Source organism: Colias croceus, chromosome 9, assembly GCF_905220415.1.
Source record: "Colias croceus chromosome 9, ilColCroc2.1".
In the NCBI taxonomy this organism is placed as follows: domain Eukaryota; kingdom Metazoa; phylum Arthropoda; class Insecta; order Lepidoptera; family Pieridae; genus Colias; species Colias croceus.
In genome coordinates, this window is record NC_059545.1 from 10,314,353 (window position 1) to 10,338,537 (window position 24,185).

Below are 24,185 nucleotides of genomic sequence, written 5' to 3' on the forward strand. Positions count from 1 at the left end.
TTTTCACTTCGCGCTCTTACATTTATTTGCTTTCACACAAATGGTCACACACATGTCACAAAGGTTGCTAGTAACCAATACTTTTCCAGGTATTGGAAGAGCTAGCAAGTCCGTTACCCGAATCAGACGGTCGCAGTGCTGGTTGGCGAGCCACCAGCACTTCAGGGGGGTTACGTCGTCGCGTGTGTGGGGACTGGGGGGGGAAGTTGAAACTGTTGAGACACCGGTCGCGGGGACATGTACTGCGGTTGAGATTCCGGTCTGACCATGAGCGGCACTTCGCGGGGTATAGAGCGAAGATCTCGCTGGCAGATTGTGAGTATTGTGGGGTGTGAGTTGGTGGATGATTGTGAGTTTTGCGTGGTGTGTTTTGAGTTTGTTTATTAATTGTGTGTATGAAAACGTTTAACGAGACAGTGTGATAAAAATAGACAGTAATAATACTGGTTTGGTTGATGTGTTGTGTGGTTCTATGAATTTATGATAATAATGTAAAAAGTAATTTTGCTATCTACCTCTAGTATAATTTTAAAAATTATACAAGACAGCCTATTAAATAGGGCTATTTAAACTTATTGAATGATAAAAAAACACACAATTTGGTATTTCAAAATAATACCTAATAATAAAAAAAAACTATTTTTTTATACCATAATCAATCTTTAATAAAAACTATCACTTATAAATATACAAGATAGCTCTTGACTAGGAATACCAAATGTTTTTTCTCATCCCGCTAAACTGTCTATCTGTCTATCTCATAAAAATGTGGTAAAAGTTTGAGAATGAGAATACTAATAACGAATAATGTTGTATCATGTCCCTACTATTAAATCAACGATAAAACATTTTATTATGACTCTTCCAGTCATTTAAAGCATCTTAATAAGGAAAAATCCTTCCTCTCCAGGACGATGAGACTTTTACATTTAATTAAAGATTATTTGTACCATAATATCGAAACAAGTTAGCTTTTAACTCCAGTCGCCACTACAACAGATCGCACAAACAAATAACAACCTTCTCGCATTGTGATAGTTTACACAATGGACTGCATTTAAACTTTATTAGCATCCAACTAGCCGGCTTGTCCTAGTTTTAATTAAGTTTTTGAACGTACTTGTGTAGTTCTTGTCTCTCGAGGCAATAAGATAAGTTTGCAGTGGTGTGCAAATACACGCAAAAAGACTTGGTTTTGTTTAAATAACATGCAATTAACTTAGGAACTAATTATTGTTTTTATGAACTTTACATCGTACGGAAGTTGAGCACAATCGATTTCGGAAGCTTTGCGAAATCTTCGCTTGAAAATACAGTACTTTATCAAAATAATTTAATGAGAATGCTTAAATATTTTTCAGGAATTATTTTCGCACGCTTTTTTTAATTTTCGTTACTTTATATAAAGACAAAGCTAAATGACTACTATTTATCTATTCTTGTAAATATTATTTCCCATAATTTTAACCGTTACTAAAACTAAAATTCGTTCGTGTAACCGTATTCAATATTAAAAAATACACAGTTCGCAAACTAACTCTTGATGGACGATCCGCTAGAACTAAGTTCAAAATATTTCAGAACTTTTAGTGCAAATTATACCCAATAAATATTGGATACCCTTGATTAAAAAGATATTAATTAGTCATACAGTGTAGAGCCATCGAGTGGATGGTCCTCAGACGGGCTCGACTTGAGTGGACCTTTCGTAGCGTTTTATGCCGGCCACATTTTTAATGTTCGCATTTTGGGTGGGAATGTTTTTATAGTGTTTTATTTTTAGATTTTTTTGACATTTATATTTGGAAATATATACTAGGATTGCCTAGTAGTTGAAATGCGACTTCTTTCTTGGAAGATCATATAAATCATAAATACGCACTTTAAAGAGCGAGCAATAAAATGCAGTGACGATTAACTAAAGAGATTAAAAGATGAAAAATCAATAGCAACAAAAGGTTCTATAAACTAGACGTTTGAAGTTTTCATTCGTGCAAAATATTTGCACACTGTATTGTATCATCTTTTCGGCTTATACTCCGCTCCATTAAGCCGGGCTTATACCGGCTTATTGGAGCTTAGTTTTATTTGAGACGAGACAGAGATGCGATAGTTAAGTAAGGTTAGTTTATGGCTTGTGAAGTGATCGAGTGCGGAGTTTCGACAAGTTCGAGGAATGCCTACTAAATGTTTAGAGGCATTGCCAATTTAGTATATTGATCATTTGTGTATGGTTTATATTCATATTTAATAGGTGAATATGCATTATGAGTAGTTTATTTTTAGGAATATACAAATCGACACACAGACTTAAAATCTCATCAACAGAAGCCAATAATTTGTGCAAAAAATAAAAGAAAAACTTTTCGATATCCTAACGAATCAAAAAAAATATTGATTAATAAATTCTATATTTTAATAGGCGCCACCTACCTGTGGTACCAAACTATATAATTAAAAAATGTACTCTGTTTTATTATTTTATTATTCTTACAGTTATTAAGGAACGATATATTTCCCTCTCACTAAATAATGCAACTATTTATTCTCAGCTCAATCATGTATGGACTCGAAGCAAATCCTATTCAACGGCTACTGCTATCTATTCTCTGGGTACCCGCGAGCCTCCTGGGACACGGCGAAGCAGGTGAGATATTTCCTGATAAAATATGCAATTCATATTGCGAGTAATGGAAAATGATTGTGCATTTTCCGTAAAAGTTTCTGCTGCTATCATCCATCATTGTTATCCATATAGTCTAAGAGCATTGTAATTTGTAGTAGTTTCATAAATGATAAAACAAATTTCGTATCATTACTATTCTATATAGTAGAGTAGTGTAGTAGATAAAAAGGTCCTTAAAAAACTAACTAGGAATTTCAAATGAAAGAACTTAGGTCCTAGAATTATTCACTATGCGTATTTATTAATGAGAGGGATTGGATGAAGTAATTTAACATATATACGAAGTAGCACATTATATGTTATAACCTGGATTAGGTAATGTAGGAAATCAGACGTAGAAACGTCCCGACGAGTTTGAACACAGTTCAACAAACTATAACACTTGAATCATTAATCAATCAGATTTAAACTTTGATGAAATCGCACCAAATCAAAAGCACAACGAAAATAAGCGCAAACGTGACACAAAACTTAAAATTGAAAAAAATGCGAAAAGTTTAGCTAATAAAGTGTTTTAGAAGTAATCTCGAAGATGCGAAGCGGAGTGTGAAATGGTGTTGGCAATTTTTTGGATCATTTCTCCCGCCGCCAAGTTGCGAATCGATACGGCTAACGAGCGCAACTCACTTTGCCCGACTAACTTTGCCCACGGGTAATTTAGTCAATCTGCGCTCCTGATTATTGTAATTGTTTGAGTTGTGAGTTTGGTAGCAATCAATAGCGCAATCTAGTGTTAATCGAATGATATTTGTGTGATCGTAGTTCGATCGTATACTGGGGAAGTTTTATTTCGGGGAAATGAGCTAATTGTGTCTTAAATTATACCCTTATCTTGTTTAAAATTAGGTTATTTGCGGTTAGGTCCGAAATTATACGATCTGTTGCAATTTTATAACAAAAATATGGTAGTTATGAAATATTATGGGAAATATATTCATTAAAATTTAATAATTAAAATAAATGATAAATCTTGTCACTGCAATTACTATTGACGAATAATCTTAATAAGCAACAATAATTGTATACCGTGATTAAATCGAAATACATTGCCTACAATTTGTCTACTCTTTTCACCATTCCGTGCGATAAAATAAAAGTGAAAAACAAAGCAAAATAGATGCTTTGTTATTCAAACGATGAAATGTGCCCATTTCAAGAGATATCCTTAATTTATACAATTGGGTTTCCAAGCTTGTAGCGCGTTCTGCGAATTTATTTCTCCCTTAGGACGGCTGCGATTTTACAGTTCCATGCTGGTAATTTTCTTGGAGGATTATTATCACTTTTGGACATGTAATAATTTGCGTTATATATTGATGTTAAGATAAAAGGCAATTTCTAGATTTTGGTAAATAAACCTTTCACTCCTGTTTTACAACAAATTTTCCTTTTGTCGCAAAATCATGTGTAAAACCGTCTTAATTCAGTGCACATAATTATTTATTTTATAGCCTCTTTACTACCTACATCAAATAAGAAAGTCAGAAGTTAGATTTATATTTTATAAAATTATGCTTGTATGCTTAAGAAATACCGCGTAGCTGGTAACGTTTGTTTAAGATCACGTGGAATCAAGTTTGAGAGAAATAATATTTGCACTGCAAACTCGTTCAAGACTTTTCAAGACTTCGATATATAAAATTGTAAAAACTTTATATAAGTTTTTAAAGTAGCTACGTAGTAGTAAGCTACACGTTATTTTAGTTTTACTTGTTTTATTAAATTACCTCTGAACTTGCGTAACTTACGGAATTAGGTATGTTATTTTTGTTGATGTTAGTAAGGTAAGTCTAGGTACCATACATTAGGTGAAGATGTTATAGGTAGATTCATCTACATTCCACGCGGAATAAAACACGATAAACTACAACTCACCAATCTACAACTCAGCATTAAAGAATTGACACTATCCGCAGATATGCGAAGGCCTCAACATGCAACTCGCGTCCATCCATTCAGCGGAAGAACAGCGCTTTATCGTATCAGGGATCCGACAGAGCGGGGAATACAGCGCTGGTGTAGTGCACTGGCTTGGGGCGAAGTTAGCGTTTGAAGCGCCGTTAGCGTGGCTCGATGGGTCAGCGCTGGGATATACCGCGTGGCCGCCGTACAATGATACTGAAGAGGCGGGTGACACATGTCTTGCTGTACAGGTAAGATTTTATACAGCGTAGCGTAGCGATGTGTATCTTGCTGTGTGTGAAATTAAGTACAGTGCTGGTGTAGTGCACTGGCTTGGGGCGAAGTTAGCGCTTGGGTCCGCACTGGGATATACCGCGTGGCCGCCGTACAATGGAATGGAATGGAATGGGAGGAAGCGGGTGATACGTGTTTGGCTGTGCAGGTAAGATTTTAATTTTATTTATTTATTTATTTTATTTATTTGTTTATTTCAGGCAACAAATGTAGTTACAGTTAAAGGTAAACAGCGTATACAGGTATGGTAAGGCGAAGATCTGTGTTACGCTGTGCAGATAAAATTGTAAAGATGAAATTACATACAGCGCGCAATTTGTGATTGTAAATTACAGCTAGCACGAAGTGTTGGTCCGCGGCTTCACTAGCGTGAATATAGCCGTACACCGTCGTCTAGTTTTGTTTTCAAAAATTACCCTATGTCCTCACTCCTCAGTAAAAATTTTGAGTTTTTGGAGAAAATTTATTCTATTATAGATATAATTAACTAATTATAGATTAGGTGTGGTTATAATAATTATGATGTAGAGATCTTTAGACTCGCCAGTAGAATAAGTTAAATGTTGGTTTAAAATTCGTAATTAAACACTAAGATGTTTTGTTGGTTTTATAGGAGTTATTTTAACTATAGTTTTCTATAAATCAAGATATTGACACAATTTTCAATCATACCTTTTAATAAAAATAAATGTATTACGAATGTGAAAAGCTTTCAAAATAGTACTCCCCAAAGTAGGAATCCTTTCATCCAAATAATTATGACCGATCTCGCTATTTCACTCAATTTCATCAGCAACATGCAACTTGTGTTTGACTCTCTAGATATGACATAAAAACTATATTATGTTGCGATTATCTCAAATTATTAAAAAAAAGCGCTAAAAATTTACAAATTCGAATAAAAATTTACCAGCAGCTCATTTGTCACCATTTGCCCATGCACAAAAATATTAAGAAATGTGTCACGTAAGCAATGACCCTTATTTGAATGGATAACAATTTTTTATCTGTATCATTCTCACTTTACCCTTCCTGACCCTTTTTTGGTCGGAAATGCAGTATTATTTTTAAATGTCGACGTTTTTGCGATAAACATGCTTGTAATTTTTACAATCGTCACAAGTATTTTATATCGAAAGTCTTCATGTTCGGTTTAGTATTCCTCATTGTAAAACAAAAGCATATAATATAGTCAATAGTGTGGTCTAGTACTAATATTAACTTTTATATTTGCAAGCAAAATTACAAAGTTATTGAAAAAAACAATAACTTACAAGAAATTAACATCATTGCCGTAAATAAATATTGACATCCAATAACAGCAATATTTAGTTCAATAGTAACGTTGGTCGTTGGGACAAATATGTGTTTGCTCAATAAATGTGCCCAAATAAACAAATTGAAGTGTTTTTTATAATATTATTTTTATTGCAATAAACCTTTATATTTCAGGAATATAATGTATAATAAAACTGAAATAATAAAAAAAAAATTGGTTGTCTGTAAAGTCGGTTTACTGACGATAGTAGAACGTCGTGACAACGCGCTCTCGCTTGCACTTCACACGGAACGCCTCAGAGCGAGGTAACGCCGTATGAGTCATGTTTTTTCGTGCGTGCATCCGGCTCTATCGAATTATAAGACGTTGTTACGTCAAAATTTCTTATTCTGTAAAAAATCTCATTTCAGTTTCCTGTCACGAACATATTCAACTTTTAAAAATGTTTCTCGACCACTTCTCGACCAACCAGCTGTACCACGTCTAAACGCGATTATTTCTTTAATTAAGGCTATTACTTGTAACCACGTAGCTGTAGTGTCTCAAACGTTGTTCCGCGCTTTGTAATTATTTAGACAAGTGTATAGTATCTACAGTTTTAAAGGAATAAGGATAGGATATATTCTTAGTAAACATTACTTTGGTGTTCTTGAATAAATAACGCATATTTATCTGGTTAGTCTTTTACCCGACTCTACACTGTTAAAGCTCTCTAATTTCTACAATACATGGTTAAAAAATTCAAAAGTGCTTCTGAGTTCATAAATTGCATATTACTTCCACGAATTACATCAATAAATATGCTATTCCATTAAATCTCCATACACACGTTATCACAATTAACACAGGTAAAAAATCTGTGATTGATGCTGTTCTACAGAATTCCTAACTAGCATTTTGAATTTTGATGTTTTGATTTAAATTGTAAACGTTCTATATGTAACTTGAAACCGACACAATTTCAATATTTTATGTTTATATGGATAGTCATTGGGTAATAACTCAGCCCCCATAATCACAGACAATAGAAAATCTATTGTGTCGTGGTCAGATCGGGCCGCTCGGGGCTCAATGGGTTAATGGTTATGCATTTGTGAATTTCATTGTATACGACTTTTGTTTATTTTAATGTGTAACTGTTTTATACCAAATAAAGAAAATAAAAACAAAAAAAATGTATCGCAGTGGAAAACCTCCCCCGTACCGTCACAACCGAGCGGGTTATACTGGGCACTACGTCGTTGTTCTCTCACGGGCGGGTTCGTGTGCAAGCGTCGCCTCGCCGCGCGCCTGGTGCGTTCCAACCAGACTGTGGAGGGCGCTAGTGGTGAGTTATCTAACGCAAAACATACATACATACATACACACGATTATAAGTAAAAAGGTGTAGAAATAGTAAGATAGATTACAAACACAAAATAGATTGATACTACAATTAACGCACTCACGATAAGATATCATGTAGATGGCGTGCTTTAATTCTGGTAAGCGAAAAAGAGACAACTAAAGTCTATTCTAGCTTATTATAGACACATTGCAAAATTACGTTTCTAGAGCTCTTTTAACCTTTTATAATATTGTTGCACACACCTGATAAAGTCATTGGGTACGATATGATGGATAGGTTGATTTACTACATAATTATCACTTTCCATATGGCCGTCAAATAAAACTTTTTATAGAAGTGAAACTTCTTTATCGGGGTTGGAAAAAAATTTAGTGTAACATTTTTTCGTTACGCGTGACATTTTTCCGTTACGCGCCACCTTTTTCTTATCCCTACTACGCGTGATTCGACGTATTTCTGTAAAGTTGCATATATGTAGGTAGTACATTTTTCCTTGAAAAATAAGGTCATAAAGAAGTTTCACTTCTTACGTGTGTACACGCACACATTTATTTTATCAATAATAATAATAAGAGCATATTTACTTTCCAGGCGTACTAACAAGCCCGTCCCACCCTCTCCCGTACGCGAGTGAAACGGAACAAGTGAGCATCGTACGCGGCGTACCGCGATCCCGCCTCGTGCTCATATTACGGGATGTGGACATTGAGTATCAGAGGGACTGTTTGTATGATTATGTTGAGGTAAGTGTATAGAGTTGCTTTGTTTTTAAAGACTTTTCCCATTTATTCTCTAGGCGTAGAAACAAGTTCATCTCACCCGTTACCGTACGCGATTGAAACGGAAGAAGTGAATTTTGTACGCGGAGTACCGCCGAATCGTGCTCGTGTTACGAGAAGTGGACATCGAGTATCAGAGGGACTGTTTGTATAATTATGTTGAGTGTCTAAAATTTTGATTTTAGTGAAAGGTTCTTTTATAATATCTACTCTTTAGGTGTGCTACAAATTCATTCCAACCGCTTACGTACAATATCTTATGCTTATTCAAAACTATTAGTTTGATGTTGTTATTTATGTACTACGAAGCTGCTACGTAATAAATACTGAGGTTCACAGTTACCAGCTCGCGAAGCATTACTTGCGAGAAGCTGCTTACCTCTTACACTAAAAATATTTCTATTATGATTTTTTCCTTTACAAATAAGTTTCTTCATATTTCTATTACGAGTAATTTTACTATTTTTCGTATGTATTTCAGTTACGTGACGTGGTTGGAACAAAATCGGCTCGGTACTGCGGCACGTTGAGTGAAGTGCGCTGGGTTGCATCAAGCAATGAAGCTATAGTACATTTCCATTCGGATTATAGGTCAGTATTTGTACAAATACCCTCATTTGATTATGACAGATTTGTAATATTTTAAAGGTAATTTTGAAAGTGAATTGTACTTGTAAAAATTAGCCCAATGTTTAAACTGACTTATTTTCAGCTAAAGAGCTATTTTCACTTAAGAGTTAATGGGCTTTGAATCAGTCAGTGCAACTTACAATAACCACGTTTTCAAAGTATCGGTCTTGCAGTTTACTAAAACTGATTTGATTCCGTCTTTTCAGTTAAAAATAATTTTTTTATCTTTTTTCCCCTTCCAGCGGACAAGGCACGGGTTTCTCACTAACGTGGGAGGCTGTAGAACTAACACACTGTCCCTCTCGCACGTACACTTCTAAAGCGGGAACTATCTCGAGCCCCAACTACCCGCATTTTTTGTTGCCGGATTTGGATTGTACTATTGATATACTGGCGCCTGCTGGTAATGTGACTTTGTAATATTATATATGGGAATTTTATAGTAATTTGAATTGAATTTGAAGATATTATAAAATCAATGACAAGCATTGAAAACATCAAAATCAGGATTACGTTATTCTCTCTATTTAATACTTTAATGCTTATAACATTTGTATTTGAAATGTTACAAAAAATCGGATAGCAATAATTTTAATCAGAGTTTTCTATGAAATGATAAAAAAAACTGCCCATATTTTTTTAATGTTTATCATTGCACCAACTAGACAACTGAAGTTACAAACTAACTGAATTTAGTACTTTTAGACAAGTATATTAAAACTGAGTCAATTTTATCGTTATTGAAATTTTATTAAAATATTCAATATACAATACCCAAAATTCTTCTATAATAAAGTCATCAATAATATATTTATATTTATTTTGCAATCTCTTCCAGGCAAGCGCGTGTTCCTCAACATAAGCCACTACGACTTCGGCTACGGCACATTCCTCAACGGCATATCACAAAACGTTTCAACACCATCTACAGAATCGTTCCTAGAAGTTATTCTAGAAGGAACTGTTCTTAGAACATTCCAGAATTCTAGTTTATTAACTGGTGGTCTGTTTGTATCGGAAAATGAAGTGTTACGTCTGCGGTATAAAACGGGGCCAAATGTGACGGGAACTGGATTTGTGGCGCATTATGAAATGGGTATGTTTGTGTGTTTGCTAATAATTAGCAAAATACTATTATAACAATTAATGTAGTATGACAAAACACTACAGTGCTATCTACTGTTCGCTCTTCACGTAGGAAAGAATCTACGTGAAGAGCGCGTTCGCTCTTCACGTTATGAACATCGTTATGTTCATAACGTGAGAGTAATTACTAATTATATAGGTGAGGTTATATTTCGTTTAAGATTTTTTCAGGAATAATAAAAAAAATTATTTCATGTATTCAGTTGTATTTACAACGTTCCCTTGTGTTTTTGAAAACTTGACTGTTATATTTATTTTGTGAAAGTGTATACTTACGTACGTTAATATATTTATCTATTTAATTTCCACAAGTTCCAATAAGTTATTCATTGCAGTGAGCTCGTTCAACATAGCCGATACAGGTACTCTATCACACCACCTGCCATCACCTGATACTACATACTAACTATTTAGTTCCCAAATATTTTATTCCAGTAAACTCGCTCAACATAACCCACGTGCTCCAACTGCCTACCACTCGGGGTTACATTCTTCCCCCAAACTGGCCTCTCCCATACCACGGTATCGTGCGATATAAAACGGTAGCACCGCACGCACATACTATAGGCGTTTCGTTTGGTGCTGCGAAGCTTGCGTCCGCAGCGAGTGGGGGGAGTGGGGATGGTGGGGATGGCGGGGAGGGAGGGGAGGGTGGGGTGAAGGAGTTGTGGCCGTGTGGGGACGGGAAAGGGTGGATTGAGGTGCGTATAGAGAACTGTTTTGTATTTTATTGTTAAAAGATGTTCATGTACAAGTGTACATCAGAAAGTTTATTAGTGTAACGTAATTCGTGTCTATTTTTGGTTTAATTTTTAATTAAATACGATTGTTTTGCAATATTTATTAAACAAATAGATTATTTTTTATTGATCTTAGTGATCTTAAATTGGTTCGTATTGTTGCGTTTTGTTTCAAGTTTTATTAAATCAATTTTTGTAATGTCAACTCAAATCGTAAACTGACTAAACATACTTCTTAATTAAAAAAAATCTTAATCTAATATCAGTTTATTTTATAGTGTTTAAAATCCGTTAAAATTTTTAATCCTATAGAATATTGTTATTTTTAATTGAAATCACACCTGTAATCTTTCCAGGTGGAAGACCCATATACCTCAAACTCGGGCACGCGGTGGGCGGTGTGCGCGGGAACCCAAACCTCAGCACCGCTGCTTGTACGCTCCAATTTAAACACACTTATTATCACACAACATGCTGATAGCATTTCAATGGAAGTGGACGTGGAGATTAGTGTGGATAGCGGTAAGTTTTTATACATATTAGGTTTCTCTTAGGACACGCGTTTGAGCACTTGCTGCTGCTCATGGAACATGTACTCCATCGGAAACGGATGCAAGAGCTTTGTAGATAGAGGTGAGTTTGTGTAGTTGGTAAATTTGTCTTATGTAGAATTGTAGAGCTTAGTATAGTGTCGGTGAGTTCGTGTATAGCGTGTGCGCGGTAATCCAAACCTCAGTTCCGTTACTCGTGCGCTCCAACTTACACACACTCATTATTACGCAACACGCTGATAGTACTCCATTGGATGTGGATGTGGAAATAAGTGTGGATAACGGTGAGTTTGTGTGATATGTTGGTGTTAGCTTGTTCCTGAACGTGCAGTTACTCAGGGTTGATTCTCCAATGAAGGTGGATGTCGAGATTACTGCTACTATGGATAGCTGTAAGTTTATAGAGTCGGTAAATTTGATTGATATAAATTTTACTGTGAATGAGGTCGTTCCTGCACGTGCTACAACTTTTACTGTTAATTTTGTCATATAAATTAAATATAAAAAATTATAAATAAGTAATCACAATACACTGTTTTTTCAGATCCCGAATATCACACTAAAATGCTTGCACTTCCCGACGAAACAAATTTAGATTCGTGTTACCCGAACCCCTGTCTTCATGATGGCCGCTGCACTGCAAATGATTCTAGAAACTTCTGTCAATGTTCTGGGTTTTATACAGGTATGATTTTCAATAATAAATTTTAAAATATCATTTCGGAAACACATATTTACTTTTAAGCGCGAAGGACCATTTTTACTGTCATTGTTACTTAATATTTTAAATTTCATGTAGGTCAGTGAATTTCGATTTTACTTTCATTTATTGTGTATATGATTTATAAATTACTTATGAACGATTGGATTTGAGTGAAATGAGTAGAAAGCTTTAAATTATTAAGGTGCATTGGGGTAATTCCGACCACGGGGTAAATACGTATAATTTCAATTAATACTTAACTAGTGATATCTTCATGCCCTTCCTACACGATACTTACGATAAAGCGATGCTCTAAAGTGGTATTCACAATTTTCTGAAATTATCCCTCATCTGAAATTCTTCCGATGCACTATCATTTTACGTGATAGAATCTTCAGTTACTTATATTGTATTGAATGTTCTTGAACAGATTGCAATATACGTATACATACAAAAAAGAAAAAAATTGTACAAGTCCATTGACCGTCCTTTTTTTATTACTTTTGCACTGCGTCTCCTTGTCCACCAGGTTGTCTGGAAGAGATCGCTGTCTGAGCGATAAGACCGCCTGTTGTGCTCTTTTATTAACAATGTATTGTGTCCTTACTTGTAAGTACCTACTTTTTCTCTGTGGTGCACAATAAAGTATTTTTGTTTGTTTGTTTGACCGAGCGTTCTCTCTTGCAGGCGCGTTCTGCGCGCTGACCGCGTGCGAGCGGTCGCCGTGCGTGTACGGCAACTGCACGGAGTGGGCTGGCGGTGTCGGGGGGGATGAGGCCGGTGCAGGCGGCGGGGGGTACCGCTGCACGTGCGCGCGCGGCTGGCGCGGGCGGCGCTGCGGCGAGCGCGTGCGGCCGTGCGCCGCGCGGCCCTGCAACCACCGCGGCGCCTGCCTCGAGCGCGCCGGCGCCTTCCTGTGCCAGTGCAACCCCTCCTGGAAGGGCAAGCGGTCGGTGTTTATGCGTTTCAGAGAAAATCGCAAATAATTCACCCTTCACCTTTCCTCTAATTTAATTTCTCTCCGTACGTCCGGTTGCCTGGAAGAAATCGCTGCATAGCAATAAGACCGCCGATTGTTTTAATGTATTCTTATTTAAATATTATTGTAATAATTCTAAGAACAATAAAGTATTAATAAATAATTAAATAAACATATTTATTTTTTAAAAATTAAAGACTTTTTAACGGATTTTAAATGACAACACTTTAAAGTGTTCGATACGACACCAAAATAATATAATGAATGTTTTTAATCTCTAAATGTATAATACTCGCGTAAAATCAAACACTAGAAAATATTTCTTTTTTTTTTTCGTTCACAATAATTTTTGTCCAAGTACCGTAATAACAGAAAATTTGAACAACAATTTTACCAATTTCTGACTCGATGGGGATTTTGCTCTAGCATGACCGAATCATAGGCAAAACGTCATAATCTTATGTCAATTATATAGTATCGATAACGGCTTATATTACTTAGCTTTTCTGCCAGAAGTCTAGAGGCCAAGGTGTGTGCCAGTGTCACAACAGTAAATGCCCTCCTGTGCCTGTGTCACTTACAACCGGTGGACAAGCTATGAGTTCGCACAACATACTGTAGCCAGGGACTGTGCTGTGCTACAATCAGATTATATTCGGTGATACTATGTGTACCTACAAGCAGTGATTATATAGAAGATAACGACAAATCTTTGCCAATGAAATACCCTTTAGAAAGGTGAACACAATTGTCCAGTGCTCTTTAGTGTATGAAACAACCACAAATACAAGAACTCGTTTCCATTTCAGTAACAGAAAAGTAGTACAAAAAATAAAACAACTGTTTCTTTAGCCATTGGAAATATTGTACAGAGAACATTCGAATCACTAAAGTCAAATAAAATTTTGTAAAATCTTAAAATAATTTCAGATGCGAAATACCCAATCCAACACCAAACATAGTTGGCTTGGGCACCAGAATGATGCAGGAGCCATTTTGGCTCGGCTTATTTGCCGTGTTCACTGTATTGGGAATGGTCGGTCTCGTGTGGTGCGCCAAACGACACTTTCCGGAAAAAATAGAAAAACTCTTAGCAGAAGAAGCAGACAGGTGTGCAAGACGTAAGTAACATTTCATTATTTTCCGTAAAATTAGGCACAGAACACGGAAAGAAATCAGAAATCCAAAGCACAAGCTTCCCACGTATTTTAGGTAAATTTACACTAACGGCTTTAGTTAGGCAGAACTTGAAGCACTTGATTCTACACAAGATGTCGATTTAATCTCATTTCTTTCTATGGTAACGAAAATTGCTAACGTTTGCTTACAAGTTGCAGAAGACCAAAATATTATTCTGGTATAAAAGTCTATAGAAAATAAAACATTAAACTTTCGCAATTTTCTCGTAATCTTAATGTTGAATAACAATAGATTCTATCATATAAAAGTAATCTTATAGCATAAATTTAATATTTTTGCGATGTAAGATGATATTCTCTAAGTGACTGGTGTTTTACGTAGAATATTGTGTGTCACGGTTATGAAAACAATATCTATTCTTGTAATTTATCTTTAAATACTTTATGACGCGCCTCAGAAAAACTAATTCGATCAGTAGTTCTACTTAATTAAATAAATGCAGCAAAATATAGACACAGAACTAATTAAATTTAATGCTGTGTAAAATATTTTTTTTGACGATTTCAAATTGCTTACAATGGTCCACATAATTTAAAAAACTGTGTCGACGGTCAATCAAACTGAATAGTATTTCTACAAAGTATACAAAATGAGCAAAAGTATACAAAACTGTACATCATACAGAAGAAGTATCACAAAGTAGAACTACTGGTTGCATTAGTGTTTCTATGAAACAGCGTCGAGAGGCGAACGGCAGCGGTACGCCGCCGTGCCGCAGAGGGAGCCCTAGCGGGTAGCGATAGGCGGGACCAGGTAGGTGACTTAGTTGGGGCCGGCCGTGCGTTCAACACCTACCGCGGACTTAATAAAGTTATGGAAATGATAGGTCTTTTGTTACAAAAACTACAAAATTCGAATTTGCGAAATTTTAATCCTTAATTTTTTATTAAATCTATTTTTTATAAAAGTATCGCGAAAAAAATATTCCCCTTTTCAATTCTTTACTCAAATTTATCTATAGCGCTATATTTTAAATCGTTTATGAGTTTAAATTCAACGCGTAATGGGATAGCACGCAAGTGTTAACTATTGTTCGTCGACTGTCGTATTTGTTAATTTTTCCAAATAATATCGTTGTATAATTCAACAACATTATACAAAGCGATGAGATAAGCGTTGGGATAATCGCGCTGTATGTCGATATCACGTTTTGTTCGTACCATGCAGCATCTGTATCGCGTTATCTATTACGCGTTTTGTCAGTATCGTATTATGTCGATAAAAGTTATGTCACTACGCATTGTGTCGGTACGCGTTGTGTCAATACGCTTTGTGTCGGTACGCGTTGTGTCGGTTCGCGCTATGTCGGTATGTGTTATGTTGGTACACGTTGTGTCGGTATCGCTATCGCTGCCGCGGTAGCGCTGAGCGGGCGGCCGGTAAGGCGGGTGGTGTTTGTCCGCAGCGGGTGCGCGTGCGGCGCGCGGCGGGCGGGGCGGGGCGGGCGGGGCCGGGGGGGCGGGGCTGGCGGGCGGCGCGGAGGCCCGCACGCTGCTCACGCGGCTCGGTATCCGCAAGCCGTCGGGCGCGGGGCTCGCCGGCCTGCCGCAGCCGCGGGCCGCGCGCACCTTTAGTTTGGACGATCTGTTAAAGCCGCCGCCCACACGTAAGGAGCGGAGCGGCCGCGCTCTCCGCACTCCCCACGGCGTAACAACTGCCAACCTAGGCGATGTAGAGGATACGCGCGATGTTCCCTTTAGAATTATCTACTTAATAAATTGGCTGGTATAAGCCAGTTGTGTGTTTTTTTTTTAATAATAGTAACATGTACACAAGAGAAATAAGTACACATGTTTTATACAGTTTTCAGCGTTTTTAGATTTTATTGCAAATTGTACTATTTCTTTCATCCTCAATAAAGAGATTTCTACTAGCCCTCGTTAGTGTTGTTACGCCAATGACATAAAGTCCGACCATATTCATCGAATAACATACACTTTACCATCTCATTTCTTGATGTCGTCTTTAGTCTATACTTCTAAGATCACAACGAATTAAGCTAAGATTGTAATTTATTGTTGTATTATTTAAACGTTTGAAAAAAATGTAAAACCTACTTCAATTGTTTACTATAACGTACAATACGTCAAGATACTTGCTTCCTCACGTAACACTGTATTTGCAATAATACAGCTTCATCACAAGCCACAACACACGACTCTTCATCAAACTTAGTAACAATCACACACGCACATTACAATGCGGAGCGCGCGGTGTGTACATAGCTTATTGGATGTACCTTTGCAACCTGAATGACACGTTTTCTGGAATGCTAAATTACTTCAGCGAGATTGATGTTTGCACTTTACTACACGCATCTTCTGTGTAGACGCTCCTTCCTACGTTAGCACCTTTTTAGATCGTCCAAATCTTCTTCAGATATTTCATTGTCAATTTCTTATGGCTTCTCTTCTGCTGCTATTACTACTTTCTATTAATTTTACTATGAGCTTTTTAAACAATATTATATGACAATGTAAAATCTGATTTCATTTAGACTGTAGCTTTCATGCATGTGGACACTGTTCTTTGCCAACGCTATTGTTTGTATAAATATTATTTAATTTTTGTAACTCTTAATTATTGTTAACGCTAATGACATATAGCAATGTCCTACAAATGTTAGATGAAAATCATCTTAGCGATTATCCTTTTATGTTGCAGTTATATTGTATCGTTAAAAAATTAACTTTAATAAATTTATTAAAAAAAAAACAACTTTGAAAGTCTAAAACCAAAAGGATTGGCTTTCATTAGATGCACCCTTAATGTTCATACAATGAATACAGTGTGCATGATTTATTCTTATATTTCAATCGTCGTGTTGTTGTTGTTCTGTTTCCGCTTTCGTAGAAGTTAATGAGCCAATTTTCCGACTTTTCATATTCTCTTTATGTACAGGTTCACCTTCACCGCGTAAAAAACGAAATAATTCAACACCGACCAAGAAAAATGCCGCGGAGAAGAAACAAATCTTACAACAACTTATAAGTCCAGCGGCTGCAAATGATCATTCGAAAAAAATTACCATGGGGGAGCTCATACAAATGTCCAAAAAGAAAACTTTGAGTACGGTCGAAAGCGCCCCCGCTTTTGTAGAATATGGAGTAGAAAATAAAGACACTTCGTTCGCTAGTGAAGGTTCCTCGCCGTCAACATCACCCTCCATGCGACAAATATCGGATCCTAAATTAGAGAAAAAAGTTACTTTCGCTAGATTGCTTAACAAAGTTTCCGCAGAGATGAGTTCCAGTTCAGACGTAGACATGGTGAACACAATAACGATACCAATGGCCGTCATATCCGACCGCACGATCAAAGCGAAAGCGTCCAGCACACCGCCTTCACCAGGAGTCGAAGTAAGATCGCCTCATAGCACGTCCAGCAACCAAGGGAGCGACTCGATGTCGAGCTTAGATTTAACATTAGCGCATTCATCATTAAAAAAATATTCTAGGTAATAGAGGAACCGACGCTTTCATTCTGTAAACATTGTCACCTTTAATTTTTCCGCTTCTTTCTTTTACAAAACGCAATTTTTACAGGACGCCTAAAATTTCCAGCGCGGATTCAATTCTAGCGATGTTCCGCAACTTCTCGTCATCAGCAGCGCTTGCTTCGAGGGCTTCCTCAGGTGCTATCTCTGTGTCAAGTTCCCCGAGCGCTTCTTCACCGCAGGACGATACGATCGACGCTGACGATGTGTCGATAGCGTCGTCGCATATACCGTCGTTAGCTCCTGACTCGCCGATTGCTAGACCGCATAATACTATTGAAATTCAGGTATTGTATGAGTGAAATGAAACAATAAATAAACGGTTAGGGAAAATTACAGCACTCTTCTTAACCAAAATATAGACATACCAAATTAAATACTTGATTCAATTTGATATCTTTAACAGATGCTAACTGCGATTTTTTTTTAAATATGTTTATATTATTTTCTCAGGTTGTGGACCCGTTGAGTGCCCACAAACCATCTTCATCAAGCAACTTACTCCACCCTCCGTCCATCCTCCTAGAAGTGCCAAGTTCGATTAACAAGTGCCTATCCCCTATACGCGAACTGCCGACCCCACTGCCCACACCGTTGCCCACACCACTGCCCACACCACTGCCTTCGCCCAGAATGCCCAGAGCCAAAATGGAGTCGGATAGTAAGAGCGATACTACCACGTGTATATCACCCAGTGAAGACGAGTTGGATGAAATCAAAACTGAGAAATGTAAAAGGCCTTATCCGGATTTACGTCTAAAGGTATATTATTTTCAGTATTTCACTATTTTATAAATATAACATTAATTGTTTTAAATAATAATTTCATTTATAATATAAGCTACTAATTTATTCACTAAATAATATATTACATAATATGAAGTTAATGACACTTTTTGTTTATTTATTGCAGTTACGCCAACCCGCCATCTGCGCGGACATGCCAACTCCATCCACACAGATAACCGACTCGCCCAGCCCCAGCTTCACGCACAGCCAGGACTCGGAGCGGGAGTTATCCTCCCCCACCCCCGCGCCCCCCTCCCTCCGCGTGCCCCTCCTCACCGTGGAGCGCCCCTCCCCGGGCTCCCCTCCCCCGCGCCGCACACCCCCGCACTTGGAGTTCCAACCCCCGCCACTAATAACAGTCACTTATAACGCTAGTGAAGAATCTGATGAGCCCTTGTCCCCAAGACCTCCCCCACCCTCCGGCAACATGTGCTATTTGAGCCCCTTCTCCATGTCGGCTAGAGGTGAAAGAGCTCCCTCTGAATCTAACCTCTCGTCCTCTGGATACAGTTCCATGGCCAGCCCGGGGCCGTCCCGGTGCGGGTCCAGTAATCCCTTGTGCCCGTCGGAAATGGAAGATCCCGGTTCTGGCGGCGGGCCATCATGCTTTCAATCGAGAAGAAGACCGCTTATGAAAACTAATTCTAGTCCAGCAACGTCTAATGAAGGCAATGATGAACGGCGCAGAGGAAGATCAGATTCAGAAACACTATCAGACGATCCCTTGCTAGAATCGAACGACGAAGGAATCGGTACCGATGAGAGAGTAGACGACGTGCCTTCGAGTGCTAAAGAAATGGAATCGCTTGCTGTATTGAAAGAAACATTAGAACTACCGGTGTTATGTTCGCCCAGTGGAGTGACAAAATGTACGATAGTGAAGTGCATTAGTGTAGAGCGTGGTTTGGACGAGCGAGCGTGTTTGCGTCCGCCCACGTTGCTGTCCGACTGTAGTCGCCCCTTGAGTCCCGTTAGTTCTAGAAGTGAGAGTCCTTTAAGTGATAAGACGGGTTTAGGTAGATTCTCGCCTCAGTTTTATGGTAGACAATTGCCTTTTACCGACTCGGATGGGCTCTACGACTTTCCGAGTACGGAAAGTGTAAAGGGCAATAATTGTAAGAGCAGTAGCAGTTCACACAGGAAGTCTGGCAGGAGAAGAGATAGGAAAACGTCGAGAACGGTATCGCAGGAAGTGACGGGGACGACTAAATCAACTTTACCGCATATGCCGCATTCTATGCATAACTTGTTAGAGGTAAACTTGGTTTATTTATTAAACATTACATTTTGAGTAAACATTTTGAAGTAAGAAACCAAAATGATAGAGATTAGGTCTTCTTCATCTTTTCTTAATTAATGATAGTCCATAGAGAGATCCATAGAGATTAGGTACTCATTAAAAATTTTAAAATGACATCAACTCACGGTGATCTATTATTAAAATAAACAACAGTTTAAATACATTGAAAATCGCACTTACTATATGAATAAAAGTCGTCAATTGTTTTCTACAATTAAAAATATACATTCTACTCCAATGCAGAAGAAAAAGCTAACATTCACGTAATAAAGCGCGGAAGTTTCGTTAAGATTATTGTTATTATTGGTAGCTCACCATCGCATCAATCTATCTCGCAAAAGAATGAATTTCGCAATGTGTTTTCAAATGTTTCCACAAAAAATGTGTGTAGGTACCATGTTACCTGCGCGGACGCAAGTCGGGTCGTCGCCGGTCCCGCTCTCAGGTCCCCGCACTAGCGAGCTCCTCCTCCTCTGAGGAGTCTGTCTCTAACGCGTCTGTGGCCTCTGTGGCCTCCGCGAGGGAACTGAGGCAACCGGATTTGGAGATGCAGGTAAGTGAGGGAACTGGGGTGGGTAGATGAATTAAGAGATTTATGTTCATTTCGTTTTTTGGTGTGTTATTTCACAAAATTTATGGATTTGTTGTCTATTCAGCAAACCTTTTTTACATTTTTTGGTGTTTTGTGTCAGGATATAACTTATTAAATATTTTGATCTTTTGATCGAAATAACGATTTTTTTCCTACATATTTTCCGTTTCATGCACTAAATGTTAAAATAATTCACTTGGTTATAAATAGATAGACAGTGCCACATAACTATTATCTTTTATATTTTAATATTTGTTTGTTTTCATAATATTTTTTGACATATTATTCTCATAACTTAAATGAAAAAAACTAAATAACTAAACATTTTTTCTTAATTCAATTACTACAATAAAGGTAATAATTTCTACTATAAGATTTTTAATAACAACAAATAATCATAAAATATAACGCACTTGATTTAACACAATTTTGCTTGGAAGCACGCTATTGTACAATAAAACATAAGAAATTGGACACATCGTTAATTCATGAATATGAATTAACAACGCCACGAATTAATGTTATTTTTAAGAAATGGCATAATATGTTTAAAATTGGTATATTGGTTTAAAATAAGCAATTTAATATTATAAGTTAATTTATGTAATGTCCAATTTCTTAACATCGATGTAATTTTGTTAAGCTTCTTATGTTTATTTGTGGCAAAATAACATTTTTTTGCAGTCAGAGCCGACACGTGTGAGGAAACCGTTACGGCGGGAAAAATGCCGGAGTTCTGAGGTGATTTGAATAGTTCGCTGCTGTGTTGCTAGCTTTCTTTATTTTCCCAATATTTTTGTAAGATTATAGAAATAAAATTACCTAAATAACTTCTTTCTTATGAAGGTTTAAAACTTCAATTTAAATAAATTTTGTAATAATAAGGATTGTAATAAAAAATCGTTTACATCAGCTGATATGTATTTTGTGAAATAAACATTTCAATATTCTTCACAGGATACCGCATCAAAAATATCATCTAGCTTAGATTTAACAGAAGACTCTAGACGACCGGCGAAACTTAACAAATTGAGGACCATTAGTAATCAAATAAGGTAGGTACATTAATAGAAATCTCAATTAGTAAAAAGAATGAAAAAATAAGAATGAAGGCACTTAATTTAAACGTATAATTGTTTCTCAGGTTTCTTCGTCGTCTCGAACGTAGTCTAAAAATGAAGGAAAGCTATCCCGCGATATCCGACGACGAAGGCGACGAATCGTCCAGTGTGACGTCACCATTGCTCCAAGGTCGTAAGGACCTCACTCGTGTCCCCGGTCACGCGATATCCGCCCCTCTGCTCAGTGCCGCAAGGCCCAAGATCACGCGACAAAGACGATACGATAAGTCGCTAGTGCTAGATGAAACTAGGACGTTGAGTGCTGCGCCTGATAATTCCGATTGAGTTTTCGTTAGTTTTGAAGCATAGTTATGTTGTGATTTATGTTGGTTGAGATTTTTTTGTGTTGTGCGTGACACGGAGCTTCTATGAATACTTATCAGAGACAGATCTATAGCTCGTTACCTAAGTGCTGAAAATTAAATTTTACCTAAATATATAAAAAATGTAGTATCTACAATATTCCTATGGGTCGATGAACGTATACCTACTTGCATTACAATTGAATGAGTGAGGATGGTGCGAGTATCTGAGAATTAGCAAATTGAACAATTTTGATATCAACTATATTTATAAAAGAGAAGTTACGTTCAAAAAGTTTTACAATATTCTAAGCTAATGTGATATATTGTAAGTCAAGGAATTGTAGTGTTGTTACAGTAGAAATTATTATTATTTCAATAGTTGTAATGTTTTCATTTTAACGTCTTCTCGTAGTTTAACTAGGGAAATAGTGATGTAAATATTTTTTTTCATAGCAATAACTTGTTTTATGCATTACATAATATAAACTGTAAGCGGTTAGACGATTAGTAATGCCCATCTTATGATTCAACTTATGACTATCAATGAAATACATGTTAAATTTTATTTTACTCTTCTCCTTAATTTCGCACTCCGCTACTAACTTTCTATTTATATCTACTATCTATTGTAAAAAATGTTTTTGTAAATATTTTTTAAACATATTGCTCAAATGCATATTTTGTGAAGTTGTCTTTTGCGCACTATTTGCTACTTTGTAAATACAAATTTATTTTATAATGTAAATACCGATATGAGAGAATTTTTCTTTCTTCTTGTAAATTTACGAGTAATCTTGTAAATTGTTAGTCGGTAAGATGAAAAAACGAAAGGCCCAAAAAAATCTGTATACCAAATGCACAATTACTATCATATTTATCTAGGCACCCTTACTGCTAAGGATCGTAGTTACTGCATGTGACGACGTTGTTTGTGGAAACTTCGCACCAATAGAATAGGAACTGCAAACTTTAGACGAATAACCTTCATACTCACTTCATTCTAAATAACCTACGTTACTCTAAATTACTCCTTATTCTAGTATACTAAAAGTACACAAAAAAAAATAACAAGAAAATGAATCGTTATGGCAATAAGACAAAGCGGAAATCTTTGATTTATCCAATTTCATGAGATCATCGAGCAGTGCAATTATTGATAATTTCAGCAATAAATAGAACCTAGATGTGATGTTTTTAAAGACTGAAGTTCTAAATGTGCGTACACTGTACCAGCTAAGCGTCGGTGTTGTGTAGCGGTAGCTTCTGGCGAGTCTCTCGACACTGCCATTCCTTATGTGCCGTGCCACAATGTTATCTTACGATACTAAAATATAAAAGTAACAAAGTGTTGTCTATTTTTCTTTATCCCGAATTATTCTCATATCCTTTTTTTTATTTATCCATTGCATGGATTACTATTTTTATGATTAAATTTAGCTTCGGTGTTATATCTTGTTGTTCTCCCTGAATGTTTTGCAATGTTAGTATCTTCATTTATCATATGAAAAGCCACTTGTCTAGGGAGAAAAAAGGCAATGGCAACACAGTCCATTTGTCATTTTGCATTTTGACCAAAAACGTAGCCAAAAACTTTTCCCCGCGGCCATTAGCTACGTAGCTGCTTGTAGATTTTTTAACCAAATTTCCTGAAGCTTTCGCTTTTACGTGTTAAATATTATAATAACTAAAAAGTATAAAAATAATGGCCTGTTGTTGAGACTGATTTTCTAAAACTTATATTCTTAAATCTAACTTGATTCTTTTTCTTTAAGGCGTTGTAATGATTCTTCGCTTTCTGTATAACTGTTAAAATCTAAGGAATAGTTTTAACATTTAGTTAAATTAACGCGTTGTTGCATAAATAATTAATTAAACTTAAATATTGTTACTTAATTATCTTTATTTTCAACATTATTGTAGTAATTTTCTTGCAAATTCCACCTTTTGATATCTTATTTTTCTTTTGAATCATTTTGATTATAATTTTAATTGTACAATTATTATAAACCGCAATATTAGTGACATGTGCACTTAATGTAAGCAATATTTATTCTAAGTATTAACTATCTTTATAATTATACTATGTACTTTCACAAATAAATATGAATAACTGTGATTATAAGCACATTATAAGTCACAGTAGTTACCTGTTGTGTGACAGAATTCACGATACAAAATTAAAGTAACATTAATTAATAAAAGATAATTTCAAATTTAAATAGAGCTGTTAGACGAACACAACCTGTGAACACAACAGTCGGCTCCCAGGTTCTCAATACCTATTTAATTTGTCACGTTACCAATCTCAAATTATTACCAAATTTTAATTTGTCCCGAAACTCGAA

The 24,185-nt window shown here is 36.5% G+C and overlaps 1 protein-coding gene across 1 annotated transcript in view; it reads left to right on the top strand.

Annotated features, from left to right (window-relative positions):
- LOC123694586 overlaps window positions 1-23,413 on the top strand; it is a 185,414-nt gene extending 162,001 nt beyond the window's left edge. The window contains exons 10-32 of the mRNA XM_045640053.1: window positions 90-315; window positions 2,553-2,647; window positions 4,603-4,839; window positions 7,347-7,488; window positions 8,101-8,252; window positions 8,770-8,879; window positions 9,161-9,321; window positions 9,757-10,014; window positions 10,500-10,765; window positions 11,161-11,326; window positions 11,541-11,639; window positions 11,900-12,040; window positions 12,746-13,007; window positions 13,968-14,158; window positions 15,643-15,843; window positions 17,139-17,694; window positions 17,783-18,020; window positions 18,187-18,495; window positions 18,647-19,777; window positions 20,214-20,375; window positions 21,099-21,155; window positions 21,372-21,469; window positions 21,559-23,413. Coding sequence (XP_045496009.1) covers window positions 90-315; window positions 2,553-2,647; window positions 4,603-4,839; window positions 7,347-7,488; window positions 8,101-8,252; window positions 8,770-8,879; window positions 9,161-9,321; window positions 9,757-10,014; window positions 10,500-10,765; window positions 11,161-11,326; window positions 11,541-11,639; window positions 11,900-12,040; window positions 12,746-13,007; window positions 13,968-14,158; window positions 15,643-15,843; window positions 17,139-17,694; window positions 17,783-18,020; window positions 18,187-18,495; window positions 18,647-19,777; window positions 20,214-20,375; window positions 21,099-21,155; window positions 21,372-21,469; window positions 21,559-21,820 — 5,520 coding nt within the window. The 3' untranslated portion in view covers window positions 21,821-23,413. The remainder of the gene's footprint in view (window positions 1-89; window positions 316-2,552; window positions 2,648-4,602; window positions 4,840-7,346; window positions 7,489-8,100; window positions 8,253-8,769; window positions 8,880-9,160; window positions 9,322-9,756; window positions 10,015-10,499; window positions 10,766-11,160; window positions 11,327-11,540; window positions 11,640-11,899; window positions 12,041-12,745; window positions 13,008-13,967; window positions 14,159-15,642; window positions 15,844-17,138; window positions 17,695-17,782; window positions 18,021-18,186; window positions 18,496-18,646; window positions 19,778-20,213; window positions 20,376-21,098; window positions 21,156-21,371; window positions 21,470-21,558) is intronic.
- Window positions 23,414-24,185: the final 772 nt, after the last annotated feature.